General features: G+C 38.4%; 1 protein-coding gene across 7 annotated transcripts in view; it reads right to left on the minus strand.

Annotated features, from left to right (window-relative positions):
* LOC149224631 (uncharacterized) overlaps positions 1 to 8,954 on the minus strand; it is a 447,397-nt gene extending 438,443 nt beyond the window's left edge. For 3 of the 7 annotated variants that reach the window (XM_089386199.1, XM_089386198.1, XM_089386202.1), the window contains exon 1: positions 8,351 to 8,954. In XM_089386199.1, the coding sequence (XP_089242325.1) occupies positions 8,351 to 8,811 (461 nt within the window). In that variant the 5' untranslated portion in view covers positions 8,812 to 8,954. The remainder of the gene's footprint in view (positions 1 to 8,350) is intronic. The other 4 variants (XM_089386200.1, XM_089386201.1, XM_089386197.1 and 1 more) reach the window with 3 other exon arrangements.
* Between the last annotated feature and the right edge of the window lie 6,128 nt (positions 8,955 to 15,082).

Raw genomic sequence — 15,082 nt, forward strand, 5'->3', positions numbered from 1 at the left:
GACATTTTCAAAAGCTCCCGGTTTGGGAGCGATTCCGAGAGCGATTTTTATATAATATATGTTTTTTTATATTTTTTATATTTTGATATATATATGTCAACAAAAGCATGTAGAATGATGAATTAGATAAAAAGCATAAAAAAACATAGATTGAACCATATAACAACAATCATCTAGAAGTTATAATCTTCGTCAACCACATCCACAAGTTAGTAACATACAACATATTGAGTCTCGTGATTCATCAATCTTAAAGTTTCAAGGTTTCAAAATTCAATATATAACATTTACCATAATTGATCACCAAAGTTGTACTTGTAAGCTAAGTGTAACCATTACAACAAAGAATATCTAACATGAAATGAAACAACTTTCAACTTTCATGAAGCATCATATCCATAATTCATTACCAATGAGTTATAATTGCCAACTTCAAACTTCAAACTTAAATTGTCATATATTGTTATCATAATAAATATGAAAGAGTCAACAATTATTAAAACTACCAGAAACTAGAAAAGACAAGTAAATCTATTATCTACAGCTTCCTCTTGCCGCCACGAGAACTGTCTAATTTCTAAGCAAGTCGTGTTGGTCTTCTAGGAGTCTCCCCTCGCACAGTCGCATGACCAGAACCAGAAGGCACATGCCCTCCACATGAGGATATACATGGAGGTGGCGGCAACAAAGGAATGGTACTTGGAACTCGAGCACTGGCACTGCTACTGGATGGTGGGGATGGCATGGTTGTTGTTGCTTCATCTTCATCTCTCATAAGTTATGCTTCCAATTCTTCAAGATGTATAGTGCCATCCACCAAATTATCGTCCTCTAGGTGGTTGTCCCAAATTTTATATGTTGGATCCTCATAAGCCCAATCACAATAATGATTCAACAACCTGAAGTTGTAGTGCAAATAAACCAAGCTTTTTGCCCAATTTTTATTGAGTCTGTTTCTTCTCACATTATGTATGAAGTTGTAGGTGCTCCAACACCTCTCTGCAGAAGAAGTATTTACAACCTGTGAGAGAATTTGTTTTGCCAATTTTGGCAAAACTCCCATGCCGCCATATGCTTCCCACCATGTGAGAGCATCAAATCTGTCTTTATCTTCCATTGCATGCAATGAACCAAACAAACCAGTGCAACTGAAGTATCTACCTAATTCAAGACGCAGATTAGCACACTTCTCCTTGTTAGGTACCAACTTGTCTAATGCTTGCATATATCATGTAGATACCTTTGGATCTGTATGGGGTTTGACCCTAACCCCACCCCTAGGTGGAGGTTGGCCCAACCAAGATGGAGAGTAGTATTTTGGCATAAGGATATACGCTAAGGCATGTAGTGGAACATTAAGTTTATTCCACCGTGTACACACACAATTGTGAATCAATGTATACAAGTTGGGATCATCTTTCTGAACAATATTTTTTATTTGCCCCAACATGGTATCCATCTGCTCATACACCTCCCCAATCACTAGTTTATCTGTATCTGCAAAACGAATCATGTTATAAATGGGCTTGGTGAATTCCAATACTTGCCTCACACGTGCCCAAAACAGACCATCAAGAGCGGTCTCCTCCACCTATTCAAAACCTTGCTTGTCAGTTGCATTTGTAGCCCTGTCCTTTAATACCTGCCAGTGTTGACTTGATACCATGCTAGCCAATGACTCTCTTACCTTCAAAAGGCGCCTGAAGGTGAGGTAATAGCTAGCAAATCTAGTCTTTGCAATCTTCAACAACTCCAATCTTGAATGACTGCAGAAAATCCCATGGGTATTGCTATGATTTGTAATAAATTTTATCATTTGTTTGCCTCTCTTGTACAAATCACCAATCCATTTGTATTGATGGTTTTTGTTCTTAATAATATCATGCATCAAAAGGTTCATTATGTGAACCAAACACCCAGACCAAAATATGTTGGGGTATTTATCCTCAATAATTGCTTCTGTTGCCTTACAATTAGCAGCATTATCAGTGATGACTTGGATGACATTGTATGGCCCAATACGTTCAATTGTTTCAAGTAATGGTTCTGCAATGTTGATGTCGACCTTGAACTTCTCTGAGTAATCATATGCTGAAAGAAAGATGGCACCACTAACAGACACAGCAACAACACTTATCAATGGCTTGCCTTTTACATTTGTCCATCCATCAGATATAATGGACACCCCATGCTCAGTCCAAGAATTTGTCATTCTACTCAAAGAATATGATATTTTTGCTTTTTTATGATCAAGTCCAACGGTTCTAGCCTTGTCATACCTAGGGCTCTTGTATCCTTTAGGGGCATCATTTATGGCAAAAACCATTTCATGCCAATAAGGTGAGCGAAGAACATTGAATGGTATCCCACATGCATAGAGAAACCAGTAAATTTTTTAATCCACATCATTCCTACACCCTTCATCAAGGAAATCTGATATGGTTCTACGCCTTAAAGAGATGTTTGTTCTTGTGCCTCCATATCCACTGCCATGGGAGGATGTTGAAGGAGTTATTTGTGCATGTGATTGTGAGCTATGTTCAAAGAAACCCTTTGATTTTTTATATTTGTATTGGGCTTCCTACTCTTCCCTTATGTATTTGGCTCTATCTGTTGCTGACACATTTGCACAAGTTTTGATTCCTATTGGTTTATCTCCATCCCATGGCCTTTTCCCACAGAGGTACCTTTTGGCATGGGTGTATGAACCTGTGTAAGTTTTTTTGCAATGGGGGCATGCAAATTTAGTGGTTCCACCCCCTTTCCCTCCTTCAAGCCTAGAAACATATTTCCACAATGGGGTTTGGCCTTGTTTAGTTTTTGGGGCCTCATCATGTTCACTCTCTTCCTCCTCACCAAGGTACTCCTCTCTAGGGTTTTCATCAAATCCACTATAACCCACTTCTTCATCCTCTTCTTCATCATGATCAACCCTCCTTCTTCTACTCTCCAACACCATAATAACCAAAAAAGGAACCAAGAAGAAGAAAATGCCAAGCCATATAACCATGATGTTTGAACTTTAAAGTTTTGAGTCTGCAAAAAAATGGAGGAAAGGGAATGGGAAATAGAGAATTATTTTTTTATTTAGCAATGAACATAAAAAAAAGGCTAAATTAGAGTGTAGATCCTACCTCTTTGGCCTTCAATCCCAAGCTCTAATCTCCCCTTGCAAGCTCCTCTGAGCTCCTCTCTCTTGCTCTCTCCAAGCTCCAAACTCTCTTGCTCCTCTTGCTCTCTAATGGATGAAATTGTGAATAATGGGAGGGGAGAGGGTCTTTTTATCCTTTCCCCCTCCCCTTTCCTCTCCCTCTCTGTCATCAGTCGTTGCCCCTCTCTCTCGGCTGCGCGGCCTCCTTTTCTAGCGTCAGACAAGAGCAATTGGGAGCGATCGATCCTCAACTACTCCCCCTCTTAAAAATCGCTCCTGGAGCGTAGGGGAGCGGTCAAGGAGCGAGCGCTCCCAAAAAACCAGGGAGCGTTTTTTTTAAAGGGAGCATGTTCCCGAATAGCTCTCGAGCGAAGCACTAATTCGGAGCGGGGACGTGAGGCGAGGGCGCTCCCCAGCAACCCTATCCACTGCTATATATTACACATCATGCTCTTATCCCCTGGAGCACCGAGCAGTTATGAAGAAAAATCAATCAAAAGCAAAAGGCATATGAAAAAGGGTGGAAAAGCAAAGGTCGAGGTAACTCATGTACCATGATTTGCTCCCTCCTACACTAATATACCCCATGTGTGGGCTTCCCCTATTATAGCTACCCTTGTGGCATGACATGTGGTCTGGATGTTTCCCTTGATCCCCACTCTGTTCCATTACTATATCATTTTCCACCTACCACTTGAGGAATGTACCACGGACATGTCACCCCCTCTGGAGATTGAAACCACCTAATAGGGACCTTGATTAACCCCCTATTGAGCTAAGAGACACTTGTACATGCCAAAGACCACTATGGAAGGGCATGCCACCATGAAGTGCCCCATTGATCCCATGACTTGTAAGCTCTTTTACTTGATTACTCTGATGATTTGTTGTATTGGAGGATAAAGGGACGCATTGGATCTTATGCAGGATTGCAGGTGGGTTTCCATTCGGGTTGGGTCTCCCTATACGGGGTCCTGGCCCTCCAGAGGACCACATTGGCACTTGTAGGGTGAGCATTGAGAGCCATGGGCCTCCACCATAGCAGAGAGTACTTCATGGATCCCTAAGACAACTCATTGATTGCTCGTGTTCCACCTTTTGGATGAGGATGATGCACCTGGTTCACCATGCCCAGCCGGCTCCACACATGCACCATACACTTGGCAAATGTTCCAGGGTCCAGAGGATGTCTCCCACTGCAGAGGGAGGGATTATATTATCATCCTAGCCCTTACAAATAGTCTACAGGCATTTTCGATCCACTTGGAGACCCATGAGGATGTCCTTGTGCCCCCGCACCCACTTGGGAGCACCACAGGTTCTTGCTTGGAAAATAAGGGACCAAACCCTTTTCCACTATGTTTGGAATTAAATACTTCATCATGGCACCCCTTGGACTTCATTAGGCCTCTTCAAAGGCCCAATGACTCACTTTGTTCATCATTTGACCCTCTTGTGAGGCTTCTTATTATGTTATTGAGCTATTTGGTGGGCTTGTTAACAAAAGTATTGTTATTATGCACATTATTTTATTTTAGAGGCTCAATTAGACCAATTTAGCTAAATAAATTCATTAGAGAGTATATAAATAGAAGTGATATGATTCATTTTCATCATCATCACATGGATTGAGTTATTTTTTCTTGTGAGATTTTCGCTATCCTTCTTGGAGGACGAGTTTGGATGAATGGATGAATTTTGATGTTTGGATCTCTTTCATTTTGTCTTGGAGCTTCACTATTGGCATATGTTGATGATTGGATATACTCTTTCTTACATGTAAGTGCTCTTTTAATGCTATTCTTGTTATTTACTTTTGTCACATGCATGTTGCTGGGATTTTCACTATACTAGGCTGAAATTTACTACTTTTCTTATGCGAAATTGTGGAAATTTGATCTTTTATAGCGTTGCATCATGTCATGGGCCATGTATGAATGGGTGAATGTTCCTAGAGATAATTTATGTTAAATACATCTCGATAAGTCATCATTTATTGCAAACCGAAGTATAAAGTCCTTGCAGCAGTTGTTCTCATGCTCTAAATGCCATGTGAAGTTGTTGAAGGCCTCCTTGATTGGGTGAATTCTTCCCAAACCATAAATTCTCCTTGACTCCATCTCTCCCAAAGGACAAGGCACTAATCCTCCATTGGTGATCATTTTCAACACTTATTCTTTTCACCTCCCTCTTTTTCTAGGCCTAGCCTACATAGGTCACCTAGGGCATCAATTATCTCACAATCTAACCATCCAAACACTTCGATTTTTGGTCCACAACTGCGCTGAGGTTTGCTCTAGAGGCCCTCCAAATTTGAAGCAAATTCAACAATGGGATCTCAAGATATAGCAAGCCCTAGCTCAAGGACCATTTTTTGCCCTAGTTTTCCCTTGGCTAGTGTCCTCATTAGGATCATTGAATTCAAACCTCAAAGAAATGTGTCCTTTGATCCTCTTCTCCTCCCTAATTAGGTCAAGCCCCTCATTGGGTGATCAACTCCATACCCTTGACCTAATTTTGGGTCTGCTTGGTCCTGTGTGGTCCCACAACCTATTGACGCCAATTCCACAAAGATCACACAAAGACCAATTCTCCATCAGGATTTCCAAGCCTAGGAATCATCTGTCTTAGATATATTCCCAAACCCTAGCCTCAAAAATCCCCTTAGCACTCCCTAGAGAGCATATCACCTTGCTTCCCGAGCAAGAAAGCCATATCATTGAGTCTCTCTTGTGAATAGGCCTTAGGAATCACTCTTTGCCCTCTCACTGTCCTATTCATCTAGTGATTCCCCTTTATACTGGGTCTCCTCCAATCAATGAAAGTCCGTAAAGAGCAGGGAGCTTTAGCTGATAGTGGGCTATTGCTCCATTGTTGCACTTGACTTAGCAGTTGCTCTATAAGATCCCCTCCTAGGATCCCTGCTAGTTTGAGCGGTAACAGGAACTTCGTCGATTTAATCCAATCACAATTATCGCAACATTGTATGGTTTGGAGATTGCATGCGACATGCAAAGTTTGCATGTTGATTGCATGCAACATGCAAGGCATGCATGTGAGTTGCATACGACATATGGAGTTTGTATGTTGATTGCATGCAACATGCAATATGACATATGGAGTTTACGTGTTGATTTCATGCGACATGCAAGGCCTGCATGTGAATTGCATGCGACATGCAATGTTGACATGAAGGCCGAGAGTAAAAGCAGTTTCAGCATGAGTTAATTGATTGATCAATTGAAAACGCAGAGAAGCAGTAATGAAGACAACAGTTAAGACAATATAGAATTGAAATTTAAACAGACTAAAAAACAAAGAGATAAATTGCTAATCAGTACAGCATGCAATATGAAGTATCAAGAGCATTAGAATAGCAAAACAGAACTGAGTTAAAATAACTGTTCACTTTGATTAAATTTGCTAACTAATTTAACATCAAGAGAAGACAAAGATTAAAGAAATTGAAAACATCAGTTTAGACAAAGCATAACCAAAATTAAAGCAGGTTGTTAGACTGCAAATCAGGACAGATTGACATGCATTTAAAAACAACTTTAGTTCAGCAGAGTTAAAGAGGTTAACTGAGGATAAAACTTGAACATTAATCAGAATAGTACAAGTCAGAAAAGAGGATTAGAGTGTTCAATTAATTGAACAACAAAATAAACAACAGTTAATTTGAAGCATAGAGTTGAAGTAAAACTAATTATTAAACCCGGAAATAGAAAATCAGTTGAATAAAGAAATAGTTCTAAATCTTTATAAGCAGCAGCAGGGTATGAGCAGAAATGCACAAACAGTATTCAAGTTATTTGAGTATTTTGGAGCTTGACAGAGCAGCAAATAGGTGATTTTGTGAGCAGAAAAGAGAATTTATTTATGGCAGAGAAGCATTTATGATTTGAGTTTGAAAGTTATATGAAAGAAGGATTTGTAGGGCTGTGCGAGTTGGTGCTTGCATAACAGGGAGTTGGTTCTTCTTTTCAGTTGGTGCTGATACACGGGAAGTTGGAGCTTCCTGTAAGTTGGTGCCTTAAAAAACAAACATGCTAGTGCTTGCAGAGAGAAAGAAGGTCGAAGCCTTCTATAGATTGTAGCCTACGCAAAATTTGATGTAATTTGAAGTTGGAGCTTTATTTTGCATCATAATCAAAAAAAGTTGGTGGTTTTCCCAGTTGGGTTTCCACGTTAATATCTTGTGTTCAAATTTATGAGTTTGGTGTATTGTTATTCATTATTGTGTTGCTAAGTATTTTTACTTTGACCAAAGAATTTTGAAATTGTTAAAATATTGATTCACACCCCCCAAGTATTTTCCTGGTTTCTAACAAAAAGTGTAAGTTCCTGACTGGAAGATCTTGCCATGTTGGTTCTCAAAAGGTAGTAAGGTCCCGACTGTAAGTCTTACCAGGTTGGTCCTCAGAGGCAGTAAGGTCTTGACCGAAGTTTAAAAGGTCTTGCCAGCTTGGCCTGAAAGGTATAATTCAACTAAAAGGTCTTTACCAAATTGGTTCTAAAAGACATGAGGTCCCGAATGAAAGGCCTTACCAAGTTCGTTGGAAAAGACATAAGCTCCTGACTGTAAAGTTTTACCAGGTTAGTCCCGAGAGGTGGTAAGTTCCTCGTTGAGACTCTGCACAGGTAAGGTCCTGAGAGGTCAAACTTGACTAAGCTTTTCTCGGGTAAGGTGCTGAAATGTCTTAAATGAGCTAGCTCTGTTTAGGCAAGGAGGTAAAAGATAACAATTAGGGAATCTAATAATAGTTATCCTAGGTCACGGAACAATACTGTCAGCAACAATACTACACCAAATACAAGGTAGTTAAAACATAATACAGTGCAGCACCTACTCACAATAGATAATTCCCTAGATTTAAGAATCTAATAGCCTGGACCAGAGAGCAACATTGTTAAGAACAGCCAACATGCTGTGATTGTCGGGATAATAACTCTCAATAGACATCATATTATGTGACCAATGAGATGTGATGTTAGATGTTGAGAGTTTGGTGGTTCACATGAGCAGAATTAAAAACTACATTAACAGAATTATAAGCATGCAAGGAGACATCGTGTGTGAGAGAGATTGTATTGCTCTAGCATTCATTTAGATGAAATATCTTATTCATTCTCTTTCACTCATTGTGTGCCCTAGTTTTCTAACACTGAAGCAAATATAGGAGAAAAGATCCTTACATAAGCCGGCCAAGAGCATCGATTCTATCCCGTCCCTTCCTTCTTTCCCTTATTCCTCTGCCAGATAAACCACCTTCACTTTCGTTTTCTTCTTCAGATTTGGAATCCCTTGCTCTAGCCTTGGCCTTCACAGAAATTCTTCTGATACGCATGCTTAGAATTGAAATAATTTTCTGACTATTAACGATATGGAGAATCGCAGAGCCAGCCATACCATGTTGCCCACATTCCATTAGATGAAATGAGTGGAAGATGGGATTGTAAACGCTGCATTTTATATATGTGAGGGGGTTGAGGTGTGTAGAAGCTGCACGGGTCAACCTGAAATGAAGACCAGTTGCATGGTGTCTCTTATTCTCTGAATTAGGATTTATAAATAAGCGAAGAATGGAGAGATAAATCTCGTTTCGAGCCAAACTGCAACGCCTGATAGGGGAGTAACCTGGTCTCAGCAACAGCATGGTGTGCGCTTTTACTTACTACAAGTAAAAGCCAGTGGCAGTTTATAAAATTATGGCTAATGGTGCAAAGCTTATATACAATAAGATCCAATCATCTTGGTTTTCTAGATTCGTCAATCATCCTGGGTTTTTTCCATAGATTCGTCAATTTCAAACTTCAAACGATGTTTTAGCGCACATGTCGGAGAGTGTAAAGTTAACCATATAAATTTTATTTTCACTAATGGAAAAACTTAAATTATGGCGATTCAAGGCGATTCAAGTTTTTATAATTTATCAATATGGCGATTCAAGTTTTTATGGGGAGTTTCTTGCGATTAAGCAATAAGAACTTTTGCCCTCCACGAAATGCTAGCTTCAATGAACTCTTTTTGTTGTAAATCACACGTAGGGTTGAATTCCTCAATGTAATATTTCTTCTTTCTACCCAACTCTTTTCCCCATACCTTTTTACAAAACTTTTCCATAACAAAATCCTTTAGCTCCTTGCTATTTGTGAGACAAGCATTGAGGTAGATATTCCATTTTTTCATCCATGTGTAGTTTTGTTTCATCCATGTTTTCTTTCTTTCACTGATGCCTTCATTGAAGATAACATTAGGCCATCTACCTCCTCTCATTTGTTCAATTCTTTTTAGGTATCTTATGAGCCACACCATGGCAATTTCTTCAATGGAAGTTGCTCCTGTTTCACTCAACATTATCTCACAAGGTACCAAACTTTTTATTTTGAACTTGTTCATGATCAAGCGTTTTTGGATTTTCTCAATTTGTTTCCATTTTGAGACAAGAATGTTGCTAGCCCACAATTGACACCCATATAGCATCACTGGGCAAACTAGGAGTCCAAAAAGCACTTTAATTGTTTTCCAATCCCATAACTCTACCTCTCTACATCTGTTTTGAAGAGCATATAATGCTTTCTACCCTCCTAAAATTCTCTTCTTTCTGCATTCCTCCCAATTGAGTTTTTGAAATCAATCCCAAGGTACTTGTACTCATTTACTTCTTCAAGAATGTTGTCTTCAAATAGTCTATGGAATTATTAGCTTCTTTGGTTTTTACCTTTTGTAATTCAAACTTTTTCTTACTCAATTGATGACGAGCTAACTCAACCTTCTAATAGTCCTCTCACTGAAAAGACAATGCTAAGGAATTGATGCTAACACACTGCCATAATTGTCTCTGATGTCTCTGAAAGTATTACATTCCAAAATGAAATGTTTTTCCGATGCCACTTCCCCAGAAGTGCAAAAAGTACACACTCGTTCTTCCTAAGCTTCTTTAGGTCTCTTCCACCATCTCGTTTCACATCGAAGTTGATGTGAATTAGTTCTTAATTGAGCAATAATAATCTTTCTTCTCCACAGAATGCTAGCTCCAATGTACTATTTTTGTTGGAGATCACAAGTAAGGTTGAATTCTTGAACATAGTACTTCTTCTTTCTACCCAACTCTTTTCCCCATATATGCTTATGGAACTTCTCCGTAACAAAATTAATTAACTCCTTACTATTTGTGGGACATGCATTGAGGTAAATATTCCATATTTGCATCCATTTGTCGTTTTGTCTCATCCATGATTTCTTTCTTTCACTCATGCCTTCATTGAAGATAACTTTCAGACATCTACCTACTCCCATTTACACAATTCTTTTTAGATACCTTATAAGATGCACCATAGCAATTGCTTCGATAGGAGTTGCTCCTGTTTCACTCAACATTATCTCATAAGGAACCGAAGTTTTTATTGTTGAACTTGCTCATGATCAAGCGTGTTTGGATTTTCTCAATTTGTTTCCATTTTGAAACAGGGATGTTGCTAGCCCACAATTCACATCCATATAATATCACTGGACAAACTAGGAGCCCAAAAAGCACTCTAATCGGTTTCCAATCTCATAACTTTGTCTCTCTACATCTATTTTGAAGTGCATATAATGCTTTCCACCCTCCTAAAATTCTCTTCTTTTTGCAGTCCTCCCAACTAAACTTCTTGTTGAAATCGATCATGAGGTACTTGTATTCATTTACTTCTTCAAGAATGTTGCCTTCAAAGAAAAACGTAGGTTGGCTTTGCTTCTTTCTATTAGAGAAAATTATTATTTTAGTCTTACCAATATTGACTTGCATCCCCACTGCTCTACAAAAATGCTCAAGGGCATTTAGGTGCATCTGCAATCCATCAGCCGATTTAGCAATCAATACAAGATCATCAGCATATAAAAGAAGCTTTGTCACAAACTCCCCCAACCGAACACCATCCCCAGCTTGTAGATTTAGCCACTCTTCCAATTTGTCAATATATAGACCAAAAAGGGTAGCGGATAAAGGGTAGTCTTGCTTGACTCCGATGTCACTTCTAAAACTTTTTGAAATGTTTGTTGAAGTTCTAATTTTGATTTTCACCTCTTCATAAAGCCTATGGACAACAACTCTATATTGCAAAGGAATTTCAAGTTCTTCCATTCTATGCCACAACTTATTTCTAGGGACCGTGTCAAATGCCTTTTTGAAGTCAACAAAATAGCAAAATACTTCTTCTTTTTCCCCCAAACATTTTCAATAATGTGTCACAACGTGATACCATGATCTATTGTAGAATGCTTCGGCCTAAAACTCGTTTGCCCTTTTGCCCTCTTTTCTTTTACGTCTGCCAACTTACTGATTCTATTTTCTACCATGTCGTTGAAAAGCTTTGCAAACAAATGATTGATCATAATGGTTCTACAGTTGGAAGGATTATTAATGTCTCCACTTTTAAAAAGGGGTATTGCTAGACTAGTTGTCCAATCTCTTGGGAATCTTTGTCGAATGACGTTGTTGAATATTTCCATGATGTGCGGTGCCAGAATGTTCATTCCCCACTTTAGATATTCTACTTGAAGTTCAACCAAGTCCTTTGCCTTCCCTGTTTTCAACTTTTTAATTCCTGCCTCCACCTCCTGTAATGTAAAAAGCTTTATAGTTGTGTTCATCCTGGGAGGAGGCTCAATCTCTAATTCTTTTTCATAGAGTTATCTTGCATAGTCAAACTACTGATTGACTATAATATTATTTTCAATTCTTCTTATTTGGTTGAAGTTCTTGCCAAAAAAGCTTTGGGTTATTCTTGATTAGATATATTAACTCTTCTCACCTTGTTTGCATGAACTCGTCTTTTTTTCTTTTTAAAATATGCTTATATAGCTTTACATACATCTTCTCCTCGTCTGACTTTTTTAAGGTTCTCCTCGTCATTTTATATTCATCATTGAACCAAGCATTCACAGGAAAACAATTTGAGTTTGATTTCCTATTTTTTGCTCTTTTGCACTTCTCAAGTGCAATTTTCTCCTTCTGAATTGATCTCTCCAACATTGTTTTGAAGATAGTGCAATTTTCTTGTGTTAGAAGAATTTTGCCCCTTGATGCCGATTGTCGAGAACATTGGGTTTTCCTCCTATGTTGTCTTTCTTCTAACCAAGATAGCTTTATATAAATTGGGTTATGATCTGATTTTAAGTCCCAAATATGCTCTCCAATCTTAAATTCATTTATCCTTTCTGTTAAACTTTGTGAACAAATAACATAGTCAACGACTGCCCTATTGTATGTGTCGCAAGTGAAGTTCTCATACTTTTTCCATCTATCTAAACCATTGCAGATAATTAAGTTGAAAGCACCACACAATGTAAGAAACTCCTCTCCAAAATGATTACTAACTTTGTCATCTTTTGAACATCTCAACCATTGAGGATTCTCCTCTTTAATGAGCCAGATAGGATTGTGATCCTCTTTGCAACAAAGAATACTAGCTTGTTGATTTGTTGTTCTAGCATTGAAATCTCCCACTAAAAGAACTTCTCCCTGTTGAGAATATGCAACAATCTCTTGCTTTAAAGTTGCATATGGATCTTTGTTGTCCAACCCCTTATTTTTGTAAGTTTTTGATACTTGAGCCACAAAATAGCATGCTGCAATTCTTATGTGGTTTTCATTTTCTCTTATTTTGACCATAAATATTGTTTATTTGTATTTCCTTTCACTAAATTAATGTGACGACCTTCTTTTTCTTTCACTAAAACCAGTATTCCCCCATACCCTTTGCCATTTTTTGCTGCTTCATTCCAAACTGCTAACTCTAAATAACCATCAAATATAGGAGTTTTGCAACCATCGTGTTCATGAGTTTTTGCGAGACAAATTATGTTTTTACCTTCTATAATAGGCCCTATCCTAAGTCCCCTCCTCCAAAGGTAACCTCTATAGTTCTAACAAACTAGACTTATGTAGACTTGGGTAGGATTTGATTGCTACGCGGTTTGGCACATAAGACTCAAATTTGAATCTTCACGCCTTTTCATCCATGTTGATCTTGTTATTTTCCTCCCTATTATAGAATTACCTATTTTTCCTTTATTGCCAACTTGTTGCCTTGTTTTTCCATGAAGCCCAAACACTGCAATAACCGCTTTACCATTGTACAAACATGTTTTTTCCCTTTTGTTTCTTGTTGCTCCAACTTTCTCCACTTATTCTCTTCTCTCTTCTTGTTGTTTGCTAGTTAAATCTTCATTTTGGAAGAAGTGTGAGCCTTTCAACGGTTTCTTTTTGCTTAAGAGATGGTGTTTGTATTGCACACTTGCCATTATGACTTTTATGGGTCGAGGCCTCTCTTTACATATCCTTCCCACCCTCCTTGCTTAGCAAATTTGCCCTCTTCATTGTGCTTTCTCTTTCAAAAAATCCCTTGTCAAAATGAAAGTGCTTTCATTCTTCCGTAGTCTCTTATTCCCCCGATAATAAATTTTGTTTCCCTATCTTTTATTTCTTTGTGTTCTCTTTCCTGTGCTCTATGAGAACTCGCATCTTCTTTTTCCTCTATCATGTAACCATTAGTGTCCTTAGCTCTAGTTTTGATTTCTTTTGGAATGTATGTCCTCTTGTTCTCTTTTGCCTTCTTTTTGGAAATGATTGTTTGTTGAACTATTTGTGTATCTACCTGAGTTTCACTCATGGTTTTCCATACGACCTTCATGTTTTCCCATTCTCGTTTTCCTACCTCTAAATCATCTTGTAACATTGTTACATGCTCTTTTAAAATTCTATTACCTTCCATTAAACATTGATTTGCAAGTGTGGTTTCTGAAAGTTTGCAGTCCCTTTCCTGTTCTTTGGCTTCCAAAATTTTCAGCCTTGCCCTGACCTTTATCAATTCTTGGACATAAATATCTGATGACGAAGTAAGAGGTGTAGATGTGGGACTATAAATGGTTGACTTTTCCTTGTTTTCGTTGCTCTTATTTGTTTTCTTTTTCTCGAACTATTTTCGTCTTCTTTGTTCCCATTTAAAGCGGACAAGTTTGCGCTTTAAATGCCCTGATATTGTTTTGCATTTACCCAAATCCACTTTCATGTTTTGTTCGCTGAAGCAATTTTAACTTGGCCCAAATGATTTCCTTCCACAAAATCTAAAATTTCCTTACCATTTTTAACATTTACTTTTGATTTGTTTTCCATTTTGGGATTTCCAAATCCATTGTCTAACGCTGAAGCCAAAAAGTATCTTCAAAATTGGCTCACCTTCGATACACCAGTGGACAATGTTTCTCTGGAAATGGCAAGTGAACTAAGGATTTCGCTTCTTCTTTAATCTTTTTTCTACTCTGCAGGTGTAAATTTTCCCTCTTTCCTTTCGAACGGGAAATCTGCTTGAATTGCCTCAGGTCACCTTAATTTTTCCCAACTGTCACGTTCGAAATCTACCCCGTTATAATTCCATGCACCAGCTGCCCAATCGACTTGATACGTGCTCGGGTTCTACCTCGGATCTTACTGCGATTTACCCATGTAACATGTATTGGAATCTCTGCTAGAAAAATTTGGTCCTTCGCACAAAGATACAAAGAGGGTGCCTTCGCTGGAATGTTAACGCTTTCTTTGCCTAGGAAACCTCCAAATCGTCCTTTAATTATAGATTTACGATTTATGTAGTAGGAGAATGGTGCTTAGTATTTAATGTTGTAGGAGAATGGCAAGGGCTTACCAGCCTGCCATAGGGCATTAAATGCCCAGGTATATGCATGCTCTATAACAAAATAACACACAGTCCTTGGTGGCTACATAAATTAAAAGTAAAGACTGTGTGTTATTTTGTTATAGAGCAAGCATATACCTGGGCATTTAATGCCCTATGGCAAGCTGGTTAGCCCTTGCCGTAGGAGAATGGCGCTTAGTATATTTTTGATGCAGACCCTAACTTCCAAACAACGCTACTGAGGATTGGTAA

The sequence above is a fragment of the Pinus tabuliformis genome, chromosome Q, assembly GCF_031772625.1.
Source record: "Pinus tabuliformis cultivar Carrire ecotype Pingquan chromosome Q, CPIR1, whole genome shotgun sequence".
Classification (NCBI taxonomy): Eukaryota; Viridiplantae; Streptophyta; class Pinopsida; order Pinales; family Pinaceae; genus Pinus; species Pinus tabuliformis.